At 31.8% G+C, this 16083-nt stretch overlaps 2 protein-coding genes across 2 annotated transcripts; one reads left to right on the top strand and one right to left on the bottom strand.

Annotated features, from left to right (window-relative positions):
- Positions 1-1776: 1776 nt before the first annotated feature.
- On the bottom strand, positions 1777-7521 carry LOC124827405 (inactive glucose-6-phosphate 1-dehydrogenase 4, chloroplastic-like). The gene is made up of 12 exons (XM_088091580.1): positions 7292-7521; positions 6965-7211; positions 6675-6853; positions 6165-6259; positions 5672-5786; positions 5337-5542; positions 5129-5237; positions 4970-5007; positions 4710-4830; positions 3050-3252; positions 2370-2570; positions 1777-2267 (listed from the first exon to the last, which is right to left on the bottom strand). The coding sequence occupies exons 1-12, from the start codon at positions 7382-7384 to the stop codon at positions 2030-2032; spliced, it is 1845 nt and encodes a 614-aa protein (XP_087947706.1). The 5' UTR covers positions 7385-7521; the 3' UTR covers positions 1777-2029.
- Positions 7522-11296: 3775 nt separating this feature from the next.
- LOC124827407 (uncharacterized) lies at positions 11297-14363 on the top strand. Its single transcript, XM_047300456.2, has 5 exons — positions 11297-11444; positions 12025-12359; positions 13197-13301; positions 13405-13452; positions 13904-14363. Exons 2-5 carry the CDS (start codon positions 12087-12089, stop codon positions 14141-14143), a joined length of 666 nt encoding a protein of 221 aa, XP_047156412.1. The 5' UTR covers positions 11297-11444; positions 12025-12086; the 3' UTR covers positions 14144-14363.
- The last annotated feature ends 1720 nt before the right edge of the window (positions 14364-16083 follow it).

The following is a 16083-nucleotide window of genomic DNA, read 5'->3' as shown; positions in this document are numbered from 1 at the left end:
ATAAATTAAAAAACTAAATTAAAAAAAAAAAAACTCAACGAATGTGGGACATCCGTTGAAGAATTTTTTCTTCAACGAATGTTGACATTCATTGAGGAAAAGGGGTAGGGTGTAGGATATTTTAAAATATAAAGGATAGTTTTGGAATTTAAAAAAAATGTGGTGGTGCAGGGAGCAAAGTGGGATGGTGTAGGGAGTAACCTTCTTCTTTCTAGCCACGTTCCTAAATGACCCAATGAGATAACAATGATCAATATGTATAAGGAAAAGGGTGTTGCTCCCTCCACCACCACACCTTTCTCCCTCCACCTCCCATTTACTATTTTGCCCCTAAGTAAAATTTTTTTTAGGGTTATTTTTTAATTTTACCCATTCACAACCTATTCCACTAATAACTTATTCCAGTCCTTCGTATATGAGTAAAATATTTTTCTTTTATTTTAACATTATATTTCTTCCTCTCTTTCTTTTGTCGGTGTGAGATACTACAAGTTGTAAAGGTTGATGGTGGTGGAAAGAATTATCAAGCAGTCTCCCTCTCGTGGTGCAGTGTCGCTCTCGTGGTGCAATGTGTGGAGTGGTGCAGTGCGTGTGTTACTTCCTCAAGGTGCGTATTCGAATAAACCTTCAAATAAAACCCTAAAATAAAAAACGTAACCTTTAAACAGAGGTGACATCCTTCAACGGATGTCAAAATCCTTCAACGGATGTCAACATCCTTCAACGGATGTCAACATCCTTCAACGGATGTCAACATCCTTCAACGGATGTCAACAATCTTCAACGGATGTCAACATCCGTTGAAGGATGTCACCTACGTTTTTAATTTTAGGGTTTGTTTTATTAGTTTATTCTTTATTTTAGAAATATTTTAATAATTTAATTTAAATGTTTTGATTTATTATTTTTGAATATATTTTTAATGTATTTTAATAATGTAAGGAAAATGAAGAAGAAAGAAACAGATGAGGAGAAGTGAAACGAAGAAGACAAATGGAGTTGTAGAGTAAAACTGAAGACAAATTGTTAAACGGAATTGAGAGATGGAAAGATTGAGTGCAGGGAATAAAGTAGGAGAACTAGGTTTGAAATAAATTAAAATAGTATAAGTAAAAAATTTTAATTTGAGGATATAATTGGAATTAAAAAAAATTGGGGAGGTGGAGGGAGAAAGGTGTGGTGGTGGAGGGAGCAACACCCTAAGGAAAAACATAAACACAATTTTCATTATATTAAAATCTTTTGCCGTGATTGAAGGCTAATATAATATGGTTGATTTCGACGGAATTATTAACAAAATTAACTATATTGTTATAAAAGTAAAATCAAGATTTGATTTATGCATGACCATTTAGGGCTTTAGAATGAATAACCATCCAACCAAGTTGTTAAGAATTCTCATTACCCCATTACTTTTCTAATAAAACCAGAAAATCTTGACAGAAAAGAAAGTGCTTTAATGGTTAGAAAAAACAATAATTCAAACAAAGATCATAAATATAGTGGATAATCAACTTTGAACTTCACCAAAAGATGAAATATTTTGTTTTACTTCAAAAATTAATCAGTAAAAGCGGTTCAATGCTGAATATATATAAACATATATGTTTGTTGCTCACTTGTTCTCCTTGCTTTGCTTTCCATCTCATTGTTTTTCTTGGACTCATTTAATTTTTCTCTTTCAAGAACATGTGGAATTGTCAACAAGAAAATGTTCAACAGTTGAAGTTTATTTCAAAATCCTTAACACGGTCTAGATCGTCCTTGTGGGGTAGGTAACAAAATACAAGTACCTGTTATAAGACTAAAAAATATTAACAAACATTTTGGTCCATATAAAAAATTTCGACTCAGTCCCAAGTCTTGTGTTTTCGTCTATCATGTTTTCATTTTGCGACAGTTTTACACTGTCAAAAAGCCAACATAAGTGACTAAAACATTAAAATTTTGTGTGTAGAGAGACATAAAACAGAGTTTTTAAGTATGAAAAAGATTAATTAAATCTAAACAAAAAGGAGGGAAGTTGTTATTAATCCTCTACCCAACGGACCCCATGTTTTGCCCAAAGGTAGTATGCCCCAACAGGACCTCGACCCCCCATCTCATAAAGCTCCACCGATATGTTTTCTTTGTCTATCTCATTCAGAATTGGAGTTAGAATGTTCCATGCTGCTTCCAGTTCATCACTTCTCATGAACAAATGGTTGTCCCCATCAATGACATCAAGAAGAAGTTGCTCATACGAATCTGGAACCTCCATGTTGTACCTTTAACATTAATAATCAATGTAACATGAAGGAAAGGTTAGCAACTCGCATCACTTTGTCGAAGTTTGACGCACACAAATAGTCCAACATTTAAGTGCTTACTTGTCCTTGTAAAGCAAATTTAGTTCTGAAGAGTCCAGTTGCAAGCCTAGTCCTGGAACCTTGTTGTTAACTCTCACCAAAATAGCTTCATCAGGAACATCACGGAGAATGAGCTCATTCACAGCACGGTCCATGTTATGCCCCATGCACTCACGGTACACATTACCTGGAACATTTCGAAATTGTATCCGTATCTCCATTCTGCATTAGCATATTTTCTAACATGGGTCACAAAGTAATACGTTTCGGGAAATAATTTTCAGACCTATTCTACATAAGCTTATAAATTATACATTTAAAGGATTGGTTAACTTCAAACATAATCATAAGCAACTCTTAGATCTTCAATATTTCCTTTGAGTACAAGTTTAAGACATGGGCCTGGGGAAGAAGTGATCATGTACTATCCATCAGTCTTTCTCAGACTGATCTTGAACTTCCCTTTTTCACTTTATTATTCCTTTTCAGAATTGGAAATTTCATAGTTGTTGCAAGATCAATATTCTCTAACAAGCTAAAATCCAAACTCGGGAATAAGGAGATTTTTTTTTCTTTTTATAAATTGGAATGACGAGAAATGACTGGAAGAAGGATATTCATGTCAAGGAACTAAATATGTAATTTTCGTGCATAAAAAGTATATATCTAAAGAAAATTGACGCAGAAGATGATGATTTTACTGGTGTTTGATGAGTCCCAAGCCTGTTTTAATAAAAAATGGCACACCATCCCATCGTGCATTGTCAATGTATAGTGCAGCAGCAAAATAAGTAGGTGTCAGACCATTTAAGCATGTATCAACTTTGGCTCCACCACTTGCTCTATATTGCCCAAGAATGACATCCTTAGGCTCCAATTTTCGAATTGACCTCAAAACCTTAACCTGAAAAAGAAGGTTGTTACCAAAACACCTAAGCGATAATGAGGAAATAATGCATCTTTCAAGTTGTCATTTGTAACAAACAACAATAATAGCTAGACAAAAAGTTGTCCTTACTCCTTAACAAATATTAATAAAGTATTCGTACATTTTTGTTAGAATATTGTTTTAGACTCACTACTTTGCCCGTGCACAGTGGGAAAATACCCAGTACTCACAGAATACTTGATAGTCAGACGTGTCTTGCACCTGAGTGCTGGTGCACACCTGAGAAAAATGGTCATCTTAGGTGCCTGCATGTTTCAAATTTCTAATCTTCAATTTACAACTAATACAAGATAGAATGAATCCTTTGTCCTCACATCCTGATATTTATTTAACTCATTAACACCCTAACTCACTAATTACTGTCCTAACTGTCTTAACAAACTCCCATTTCCCATAGTTCCCACAAAAGTTCTTACTATTAGAAGAAAGACAGGCCTTCAATTTTAGCAAATGGACTTCACTTAGTTTCCTTCAGTTTTTCTTTCATCATGTTTAGTTGAATTTCTCAACCTAGGATCAAAATGGATCTTAGTTATGAATTAGATGTAATTTAGGTTTGGATTGAATTCAAGCTTCTTCTCTTATTGAATGATCAGTTCTATTTTTAATGCTTTTTTGAACATGCCCTATATGAAGTAATTGGATGATCACCCTTACAATTGGAAATTGTATGACAATGCATCAATCATCATGTCTACCAGAAGCTGTAATCATTTTCGAATCATATCTTACCTATTCTAGCCTTCTTAAATTATGACCAATCTAAGGAAATCAACAATCAAAATTGACAGAAAGATTGGGTAGTAACTTACAACTTGTAGTTCAACCATCCTTTAAATTGAGTTTGAAAGAAATCTAACTACAGTTTATCCAAGCATGAAAACATTGAAATCAAATTCCTTCTCATTTCATTTAGAATTTCATACATATGCTCTGTCAGTGTAAATATGTTTAATGTAAAGTATCAGCTAATTAAAAAAATCGTCTATATGATTGTTAAGGTAGTTATTATAAAAGTCAAGAAAATATATTTTCTAATTTACTTAATTAAACAAACAAGAGAAGTATGTTAACATACCTCTTAATGCAACCTAAATTATTGATTGATTTTAACCGCAAATCGTATGAACCTCATACCCTATTTTTATGAGCCTCACACAATAGTTTGAGTCGCAATAAAATTCAACTTATAATAAGAATCCAAGTTTGAGTGAATATTTTGAGAGTGAATTGTTCATACTCTTTTTAAAATAAGAATTGCAATCAAATTTTCGTATTGATGCCAATAGATGATGACATTAATCTTCTTAACACGATATTTTGGGTACTATTTATTTCTTAATTGACTTGGCCTTGCAGAACGTAAACATAAGGTGTGTTATGGAGCTTATAATCCGTAATCTGTGGAATACCTTTTCATTTCGAATATCTTCTCCATCAAGGCTTACTGGTGGTTCCATTGCAAGCAATGCAATTGTCTGGAGAATGTGACTATGAACAATATCACGGATAATCCCATAGCCACTGAAATATCTGCATAGGTAATAGAGGACCAAGTAGAATTATATAATAAACATCTACTGGTGGAGGAAAAAGTTGTTCATGCATATTCAATAAAGAATGATGCATCGCATTATATTCACCCAAATGACACCATGGTCACTAAGATCACCTTCCTAGATGCTTGGTCAGGTCCTCTGATAAAATGACCTACAGTGATTTAAAAAACCAATTTGATTACAACCATTAAATTAAATAAAAGGCATTTTAATTTACACAGAAAATGCAGAAATCAAGGCATGCTAAATCAGATTAAATGAGGGACACTGACCTGTACATTGTCTATGTAAGTACGACTCCAAAGTGGCTCAAAAACTAGATTTGAAAACCTTAAAACTGTGAGATTTTCAATGAGATTCCTTCCTAGAAGATGATCAATCCTAGAAACAGAGTAACATGAATCATTAATTTATGTAACAGTACTTTAGTCTGTTGCGTGCATGAGCTGATAGGTGAGGAGAGAGGGAAACAACAAATACCTATATATTTGCTTTTCCTCAAAGTTTGAAAGAAGATATTGTGTCATCCTATAGGAAGAAAGTGCATCAAAGCCAAATGGCTTCTCAAATATTATGCGATTCCATCCCTTTTGAGTCTGAGCACTGCTAGAAAGACAAGCCGTAACATCTAAAACTGCTTCTTGTGGCACAGAAAGGTAGAATATCCTGTTGGTTTTGGATCCTCCCTGAGGTAGACAATAAGCTGTAACACAATCAGATACCAAAGGATATACAATTTGTGAAAGAGTTTACAGGAACTCATTTCAGACAAAAAAGAACTCTCTTATATCCCGGTGAAATTTATCCAAAGTTACCTCAATTTGCTCCATTCGGGCATTCAGCATGGACATCCCATATTTATTGTCACAGCCTCCATTAATATGATATGTTCTACGAAGGAAAGCATCTAATTTGTCCGCACAATTCTCTCTGAGTTTTTGCATTTCACATTAGTCAACAAGCTAGAATACCATAGAATAATAGGACAATGGGAAATAAATGCAACTAGACACTATTCTTTTATTCTCAACTCTCAAGCGAGAAAGACGTATAACTTTTAAGGTTCAAGGGAAATTAACCAATGTAATTACATATATGGAATTAGACAACTAGACACAAAATGTTTACGTGAAAAGTAAACTTCCAGGAGATTTTTCTGCTATATAAGTTGGGATTAAGTTTTCGTAAATCATGACTCGGCAAGCAGTTTCCCAAGTTGACGAGTGTAAAATTCAGTGCTAAAGATTTGTCCATGGACAGAAAACAAGACAGAAACTAATAATTTAGGAAGCAATAGGAAAATCATACTGATGATCAACTCGGCATGTTAATGTTGAAGCTATAATAGATCGCAGGTCTTCATCCGTTATATCCTTCCTCGAATACCCAAAAATGCCTACATTCTGCAGATATGGCAATTTGAATTTAATAGTTTTACAATTGGGAAAAAGGTAAGATTCACTAGAAATTAGTAGTTTTGATATGTTCCAATTTCTTCATTGTTGAAAAAAAAAGTGGAATAAAATTTCATACCAAAATCCAATATATAATGTTATTAACAATGGTATTCATTTTCAACAAAAAGGGATTCTGTCGTGGAAAGAAAAAAAAAATTCAAGTATCAGATTGAACGGAAATAATGTGAGATAAGCAAGAGTAAATAAAGTTTTATAAATGCAAGTTAGGCCTAGAATCTAAGACCGTGTTACAGTACTGGTGATTACAGTTTAGCCCACTCACTATCAGGTGCGTCATGGTTATGGACAGCTGAAACAACAATCTTAAAAATTACAAAGGAGGCAATAAAAGATGTTGTACCTCAGGAAGAAAGCCACTGTAGTAGAGGGCAAATAAAGCAGGGAAAATCTTACTCTTTGCCAGCTCACCGGTGGCTCCTATGACAGAAATGCAAAGTGAGGGTTTCCCGCTAACATCCATGGGAGTAGCAGACAAACCTGTCTGCAGCAAAGAAGGATACTCCATGGAAGTGACCATACCTGTGGGAACAAATATCATGAAAAAACATGTTGCAAATTTTAAGACAGTTAATCACACGGGCGCCAAAATAAGAAGAGAAGTGAATAATGGTAAATTAGAAGCCAACACACCATCAGGAGCATGGAGAATCGAGGATGAATCAGAAACTGGTCCCTTTTCATTTGATAAACCCGAATTTTCCAAATTATTTTCGATGCGAATTCTATTCTTAGGTTGCTTTGGTGACTGAAATTGAAAGTTGAGTCTCTCAAGTACCCACAGTTTGAAGCCACGAAATCTTCGACACAAGCTTGTGCCTCCAACATTCAGTGCAAGACGACCACCGGAAGTTACTGAGTGGAAGTTATTTGATGCAACCTGCAACAATATTTAATTTAACCACTCACAGGGCAATTGGAGCATCGAGTTTAGATTTCGAAAGAGAAAAAGAAACGTACTGTGAGTGGATTAGAGCAAAGACGTGGATGTCTTTGGAATGCGAATGAAGATTCGGAGAACGGAAGCGAAGTTGAAGAGAACGACACTGACATTGTTCGTGGGAGTATGTGTCTTCCTTCCTGGTTTTCCGACACACATCAACGTGTCCGAGGTAATGCTTAGTTAGAGAGTGATCAAAGAGAGAACGGAACGGGTGCAATCAGTGTTCGTAGTTTCGGATGCAGCGGAGTGGAGACACTCTGCTGAACAAATGTGACTTTTCGTATAGCATGTATTATTTAGATAGTAAATTACATAAATATATAAATTATATGATATTTTATGAATTTAATAAAAATAAATAAATTATAAATTCAATTCTTAAGAATCACGTATTATATTTACAACTTTTAAAATTTAAAATATTAAAAGTAATACTCAGTGACCGACTTTAAGAATGATAGATTAAGTACTAATATAGTTTAAGTTTAAATATAACGATATTGTTCAATGAGTATCTTGTTTTTTTAAAAAAAAATATATTTTAATATAGTAGTATAGAATTAGATGTTTCGATGGAAATTTGAGTAGAGATATCAATTTAGAGAAAAATGATCTTTCATTCATAGTGTTGTGAATACAGTTTACTTAATAAGTTTTCTTTTTATATGGTAAGAGAAAACTTATTTAAATATTTTAAATAAGTTTTCTTTCTGTTTATTTACGCGACCTAAGCAAGTGGTATCAATTCCAAATGGATAATATTTTAAATATCATGGTTGATTTTAATTATATTATCTTGAACTGATTAAAAGTCCGAATATTCATTCTGAAAACCAAAAAGAGGATTTTAATATTACTTAAAAATGAAATAAAAAGTAAATCATTCTTTCTTAACCCACCAAAACATTCTTAAAGATAAATTATAACACTTTAAACAATACATAAAATACGATGGGAAGATAGTAAATGTAGCAAAAACTTAATACAACCTATAGTGATAAGTCAAACCTAGAGTCTATACTTATTCACTTTTAAAATAGAAGAATAGAGAAAAACATTCTCAATAGGTAAGATCAAATTTGATTACGCCAAGTCACAAGTCTTAAAATTCGTCAAACTTCTGAGCTTACAGTGAATTTTAAGAGTACAGGGAGATTGTTTATGAATAAAAGTAATTGAACCTAATTTTATAGTTGGTCATTAAAGACAGAGTTTTCTCAACGATGGCGTAGGTAGAAGCCCCTTTCCTACTACAACACCATTGTCAATCTATTTTTTTTCAATAAAATTATATCTTTAGCCACCTACCAAACCTTAACGGCACAGCTAAGATTAAGATTAGGTGACTCTAATTTACCGTAAAATATTTTTAATCTCCGTCTAATAAGTTTCAAATGCTTATTTGAGTTTTAAATGCTTTTTTTTTTATTAACCACGTTATTTTAAGTAAGAAAACATGTGATTAACCAATTTGTTACGGTGTGCTAAATGATTAATTTTGGTGTGTGTGATTTGAATTATCAATAGTAAAACATAATTGAATTAAAGATATTGAAGAAAGAAATTTGATGGTGTTTTATTATGTATTATAATGTAATTTGTTACTGAATTTGTTGTGACGGTGGAGTAAAAGTTAATTATCTAGGTTTTATTATGTTGTTTGATTGTACATATAAAAAGTAATCAAAAGACAAAATCATTTTAACATTTGACAAATAGTAATCAATATAATAGTTAATGTATATAACTTGTCTTCTTACTTTAAACTTTTATTTATAAGTTTTATGATAGGTTTTTTTATTAAAGTTTGTCTAATTGCAGCTAAATTGTGAGTAATTATACTTTAATATTGAGTTGATCAATTTAAAGGTTAATCTACTCTACTAACGCTCTAAGGGTGGATGTTCTGTTTGGTGATCATTTAGGCTTGGTAGTTTGCTCTTTGAGTTGATACTTGGCTATCTAAGCTACTGCATGTCTTGTTGAGCTTCATGACTTGCTCTCCATGCTGGTGTATGGTTAGTTAGCCAATTTGGTGACTAGTCAGACTCGTTAGTTTGCTTTTTGAATCGGGGATTGACCATTCAAGCTGGTGCATGTTGATCACCTTGTTTGGTGGTTGGACGAACTCATTGCTTTGTTCTCTGACTAAGTTATGAAAAATCGTGCATGATAAAGTTGAAATGAGTATATTGTGTATATGTGGGACTTAAGATGAAAAGTATATGAAAGGTTTTTTTTTTTTAAATGTATGCTTAAATGGACGAGGATATTTAAATAATAAAAAGGTAAATAAAAATATGAATAATATCTTCAAATTTCTTCATTACGTAAATATAAATTTTATTTTCAAATATTTTATTTTGCTCTATGTTGTAAATATAAGAAGAGGAAATTAGTTATCTTAAGTAGGCACAACACAAGTGATTCCATCGTTATTAAAAATACCAAATCTTATAACCACAAAGCCATAGTGATTACATTGTAATAACATGCTATAGATAATATTTTTTTTGTTTACATTTAATTTTGGATTAAATATTTTTTTCCTTAAATTATTATAAAAGACTGTTTCATTTTTAAAGTAAATTGTAAAGTATTTCATCTTACACTTTATATATATTATTATTCATTTATATTAAATAAGTTTGAAATTATAGCTTAAAGCATTATTCGAAGTAATAAGTACCAAAATACAACATATTCGTAATTAAAAAAAATACTTTAAATATAAAATTCTTCCACAAGGATAATATCAGATGACACTTTTTTTTAATATTATTAATAATTTTTATTATTAGAAGCATTTACAAATGTGCATTTACTTGCATTTAGATGCCTTAAACAAAGTCTTAATTGTGAATCTTATAAGTAAAATCTTATATATACAAGTCTTATAAATAAAGATAATAATTAAAAAGCTCTAAAATTTTCTTACTATCGTCTTCCACACTGCTTCCCACTGTTCACCTTACTGTTTAACTTTTAAACAGAGTTAACTTTTTGTCACCTTTGAAATCAAATAAACATCATGTTATCCATCATGCTAACAACAATATTCCCACAGCTACTTCTTTCTCACAAGTATAAATTCTTGCAGGAATTTTAATTTTAACTTTAATGTTGGTTTGTGGGGCTGATGCCCAGGAAAAAAAGTATCAAATTAATGCATATAAATAAATAATAGGGCAAGCAATGCATTTATTTTGTATAAAACTTCACTGTACAAATAAATCCTCAGTAAAACTTTAGTCAAATCATATTTAATTTTAACATTTTTAAGTCTTCAGGAATTTAGTACAGAAATTATGAAAACACATGTTGGAGACTTGGTTTCCTTTCTTTTTTAAATCTGTTGGTGTTACTAACTTACAATTGAAGGAAACCTGAATAACTAAGGTATGTTATTCTTATTCCCATTCTTGTCCCCAAAAATATTGTTAAAACGATGATTCCAATTTTTTTTTCGGCATCCAAAAGAAACTGCTAAAACTCCGCAAATGACGAAATTGTGATGAAAACTGATATATATATATATATATATATATATATATATATATATATATATATATATATATATATATATATATATATATATATATATATATATATATATATATATATATATATATATATATATATATATATATATATATATATAAATTCTGTATTTGCCACAGCTAGGTTTGTTGTTTGAAGCTGACAGTGAGACACGTACCCACCTGTAGTTGTATTGTTTTGGTATACGTGTGCGTCTCTGTATACTCATTTTATAACTAATTTTGAAAAATATGATGTTATTATTATTATTATTTATATTATTAATAATTATTATTATATATTTAAGATAAATATTATTTCAATAAAAATACAAATTTATAATTCCATAAATATAACTAATATTTCTTAAAAAATAACTACTTTGTAATAATTTATATTTACAAAAATTCTAAACTTTCTTGGCATGAAAAAACATAAGAGGTGCATTTATCTTCTGATTGGTATAAGGAATTGCATTTCAACCAATAAACACTCTCAAAATCACCATTAAGATTTTATCACCTATTTATAAATTCACACTGAACATTCAGAAAAAATCACTTTCCCAGTTAAAAAACTGAGTACATAAAGACTGGTGGATGTGTCGTCTCTTGAATTGAAGATTATATTGTAAGACCCTCTCTCTCAATCAAAGTTCCGTTGCGTTTTCTCCTTCAATTTTGTTTTTGTTTTGTAATTCATGGCTCTTTGATCATTTGGGTGCTGATAATAATCTTGTTCTTTATTTTGTTTTCTTTGGGTCTTGTGTTTATGGTTCTTTTTCGAGTTCTGCTACAATTCAGCGATGAACAAAGTGTTTTTCTTTCTTCCGAGACTGATATTTATCTGGAAAGCGAAAAACTTTGGTTCCTCATGCGATCACCCTTCTTTGTACACTCTTGAAACTGATTTTTGTGTTGTTGTTGGTTACTGATATCTTAGATTAGTGAATTATGAGATTATATGTTTAGACCCATTTCTTCAAAGTAGACTTCTTTTCTGGTAGTTTATGCAATCCATCAACATTAATATTAGTATCTGAACACGTTGAATCAAAGTTTGGTTGGTGTTTTCTTAAAAGCTTGGGAGGGTTTTAATATTTTCAGAAGATGGAGATTAAGAACTGTGATATATTTCGTTGGCTATGATCCACCATGTAGAAAATATTTCAGTTTTTCTGTCTCATAAAAGTTCAAATTTATTGATGCAGGTATTTGGAAAGTAGTTTTGATTTGAGGCTCTAGTCATTACCAGCTTTACTGTATTTGGCAAATGGGTTCTGAAGGTCCAACAACACCCATAACAACAATTCATGTGACAGGATTTAAGAAATTCCATGGAGTTGCTGAGAATCCGACCGAAACAATTGCCAATAATTTGGCAGAGTACATGAATAAGAAGGGTTTGCCAAAGGGTTTAGTTATTGGGAGCTGCAGCATTCTTGAAACTGCTGGTCAAGGAGCACTTGTTTCACTGTACCAGAGATTGCAATCCGCTGTTATTTCCAAGGACTCTGAATCTTCAAATTCCAATAGAACTATTTGGGTGAGTGCCCCTGTACTTGACATATAGCTTCACTGTTTGTTCTCGTAGCTTATTCATTCATTCTTCAATGTTGTTCATTTATGTAACCAAATCCTAATTTGTACGTCTCAACATATGTACCCGCTGAACCTGGACAAAATAACGTTATTCTAGCTGAATTATATCTCAAAAAAGAAATAAACTTATCATAAGAAATTAAATATGACCAAAATGGAGACTATCATTATTATCGGAGACTATCATTATTATCCCACATCGTATATAGCTCAATCGATGAATATTCAGCGACATTCCTTGTGAATATCATTATGCAGCAATGAAAGTCTGCAGTAACTGCAGAGCAAAAAAGTAAGACTGCTCTAATAATTTAAAATAAGCAACATTGGCAGAGGGTAACGTGGACAGGTTCTTCGTCACTACTATAGTACTCTCAGAAAAATTTGCTTATTATATACTTTAGTATGCGGAGTAGCAATTCCTAGAGTATGATATATTAACTGATTGACACAAATATTAGTGTCTTAAGTTGACTCAGACCATGTTCAGATGTATTGTTAACGACATTTTGTGATTAAATCTCAAGGGAATTTGAACTTGTCTTCATAAACTTTAGCACAAAGCTATAATGAAACTTGTGATGGACTTTCATTTTGAGTACTTCTACATATTGATTCAAAAGCTGAACTATAAAGATCATGAATAAAGGTTGAGCATCTGAATAAATTGTTGGCTAGGTTTTTGTTGCTTAGACTAGGATACATCATATGATCAATTTGAGTATATTTTCATTTCTCCGTCCCTGCAAATTCTGGCTGTTTCTGAGTTTTGTTTATTCAGCTGCATTTTGGGGTTAACAGTGGTGCAACACGGTTTGCTATAGAGAACCAGGCAGTCAATGAGGCTAATTTTCGATGTCCGGATGAAATGGGTTGGAAGCCCCAGGTGAGATTGGATTAGTGGATTCATTCCAAATTTTCTTTCATCAACAAACCTTTAGAAGTGCAAAGAGCATCCTCACTGAAATTTGCATAATTTTGTATTGCAGAAAGTCCCCATTGTTCCTTCGGATGGTGGAATTTCACGAACAAGGGAGGTAAAATGGATCCCTTATGTTGCACGTACTCTTGATTCCTAAACTAGTTACACTCTTGGGCTTGGTGTTTAGTGCTAACATTGTAAAGTATTGATTACTACTAACATAGAAGAGCATTTTTTGGGGTACCATTTGTAGTACATTAAGGTGCTATAAGTTTTGATGGAACAGAAGCAGCTGCTTACTCCTTAACGGTAGCCAATTTTCTTATGCTGTTCTGAAAATCGTCAGCAAATTCATTTTTAAACTCCTCATTTTGTCAAAAATAAAAAGTAATGAGGTATAGAGGAATTTAGTTTTGTGGGGTTTTGTGCCATTTCCTTGATGGGGAGCCATAATTAAATGTTATTAATAATCCCATAATTAGTATACATGGACAACATAAAGAAACCAATTCAGAAAACATATTTGTTTCTGCTTACTAATGAGAATTCTACCTAACTCTGTGCAGACTTCACTCCCTGTAGAGGAGATCACCAAAGCCTTGGCAGAAAAGGGATACGAAGTTATGGTATCAGATGATGCAGGCAGGTTCGTGTGCAATTACGTTTACTATCACTCCCTTCGCTTTGCCGAGCAGAATGGAATCAAATCCCTTTTCGTGCACGTGCCACTCTTCTTCACAATAAATGAAGAGACTCAAATGAAATTCGCTGCTTCCTTGTTAGAAGTTCTTGCCTCTAAATCTTAGAAGGATCATTACATTTGGACCCTCAAAAATGGGTGCTCCTATATTCGTTCTGGTGTGAAAGTGGATGAATGTGTATCTTGAATGAGATATTTATAATAAAAATATTGTATTTAAATGGAACCACATATGTTTCTGAATTAAGGTTCCCCTGTACTTTGTGAAGACAATTTGATTGATACATCTTCAATGTTTACCTTGTGAATAAATGTTCATTTTCTTACTTCTCCCCTCAGTAAACCAGAAAGTATAACGTACCCTTTTACTCATATGCTCAATTGCTCTAGATATCGCTGAAGGCTGAACCTTTTCATATGTTGACGATTTGGACACGATGTCATCAACAATGTGCTGAACTTCTGCAAATTATACAACATGGTCAACGACAACCTTTAATATGTGATTAGAAGAGTTTTGCTGTACTTGAATACTTTTTTTCATATTAAATTTGACCTATTCAAACATAGGTTTGAGATTTAATTTTTTATATTAAATCTATAAAGTTTTGTATAAGTCAAATCAGTCACTAATTTACCATAATGTGGAATATAATATAACGTATTGACTTGTAATAATTTTACTTAAATTTTAGTACGTGTAATCATTAAAAGTATCACATTCTTCAAAGTTTAAATTTGTATTTCACAGAAAAAAATTCTGTAGTAGAAAAATTATCATATTAAACTGATGCTCTCATTAAAATACGAAATACAAATTTTAACATATCTATAAAAGTAAGTTTATACTAAAGGTAGCTGGTTTTACCATTTTTATAATAATAGAATGATTACAAGCATTTGATGGCAATGAATGATAACATTTCATTTGCAATGTTTATTTACTATTTTTTATTCTTTTCAGTTGTTAATTATTTTATCCCGTTTTGTTTAATTTCTTGATTATCTCATTTGAACTAATTCGATTTCTCACTACAATAAAACCAAATTATTATGTAATTAGAAATATTTTAAATAATATATTTTTTTATTCTTTTTTCAGTGTATGCTCTCTAAACTTTATATTCACTCTTCTTTATTGTCCTTTCACAAACTTTTACGGCAAGATTTTGTTCTCACCGTCTTTAGCTTCACTTTTGCTCGTAATAGGTAAACAAGTGTAAGAACTAAGAATAACGATGTTGGGTAAATGACTATTTTCGATTTTGACTAATATTATATTACAAATTATAGTGCTCGAAATTGTTCATATAATTTTTCTATGATTTATATATAAATAAATAAAAGTATATTATCTTGTACAAAATTATTGAAATCATTGCTAAACTAGAAGAAGATCGTAGTCGAGCCAATACAGAACATTATTAGATAAACACGTAAAATTTACAGACAGGCAGAATCATGCCATGTGTCTCGACATTTCCATTATAATATGAGAAAAAGAACCTTCAGCATTAATTTAGCTTCAAAATCAAGCTATGTTGCTATATTAGTCCAAAATGGTAGGAAGTGGTCAATTGAAGAATTATAAAATGCTTTTATGGAGTTGGACAAACTTTTCTGTTGTGGTACAAGAATTCCGACTAATTCAAAAGTTTGTTCATAGAGCCACAAATGTTTATATAAAATAGATTAAATATATTTTTTCTGTCAAACTATTTATTAAAATTATATTTTATTTTATTTTATTTAAATTATATATGAATTTCGTCCATGAACATAAACTTTATAATGAACTTTATAAAAGAATGTAAAATGAGCTTTAACAACTAACTAAGAGTGTTAGGGTCTTCTGTAATTGTTCCCAACGTCTTAAACAACACTATCGAACCAAGCGTTGGGGTTGCATATCTTTGCAGCAAACTTCTCTCCCATGATCTCTGCAAACTCCTCTATAGTGTTTGAGGGTGATAATATGGGGTTTGATTGTGATAACCAATCTCCCATGTCATCTTCTTATAACATCCTCTACATTCATTTATAAGG

This window comes from Vigna umbellata, chromosome 5 (assembly GCF_029865625.1).
Source record: "Vigna umbellata cultivar VRB3 chromosome 5, Vumbellata_1.0, whole genome shotgun sequence".
Classification (NCBI taxonomy): domain Eukaryota; kingdom Viridiplantae; phylum Streptophyta; class Magnoliopsida; order Fabales; family Fabaceae; genus Vigna; species Vigna umbellata.
This window is presented reverse-complemented; position numbering and strand designations above follow the sequence as displayed.

Bases quoted from the DNA above. Each gene is read 5' to 3' on its own strand.
- LOC124827405 (XM_088091580.1), bottom strand. From the start codon at position 7,384: ATGTCAGTGTCGTTCTCTTCAACTTCGCTTCCGTTCTCCGAATCTTCA. The intron at 4,831-4,969 runs GTGATCTTAGTG...TTACCTATGCAG, and splicing joins CTGACCAAGCATCTAGGAAG to ATATTTCAGTGGCTATGGGA. The intron at 2,571-3,049 runs GTAAAATCATCA...ATGCTAATGCAG, and splicing joins TTGGGACTCATCAAACACCA to AATGGAGATACGGATACAAT.
- LOC124827407 (XM_047300456.2), top strand. From the start codon at position 12,087: ATGGGTTCTGAAGGTCCAACAACACCCATAACAACAATTCATGTGACA. The intron at 12,360-13,196 runs GTGAGTGCCCCT...TTGTTTATTCAG, and splicing joins ATTCCAATAGAACTATTTGG to CTGCATTTTGGGGTTAACAG. The intron at 13,453-13,903 runs GTAAAATGGATC...AACTCTGTGCAG, and splicing joins GAATTTCACGAACAAGGGAG to ACTTCACTCCCTGTAGAGGA.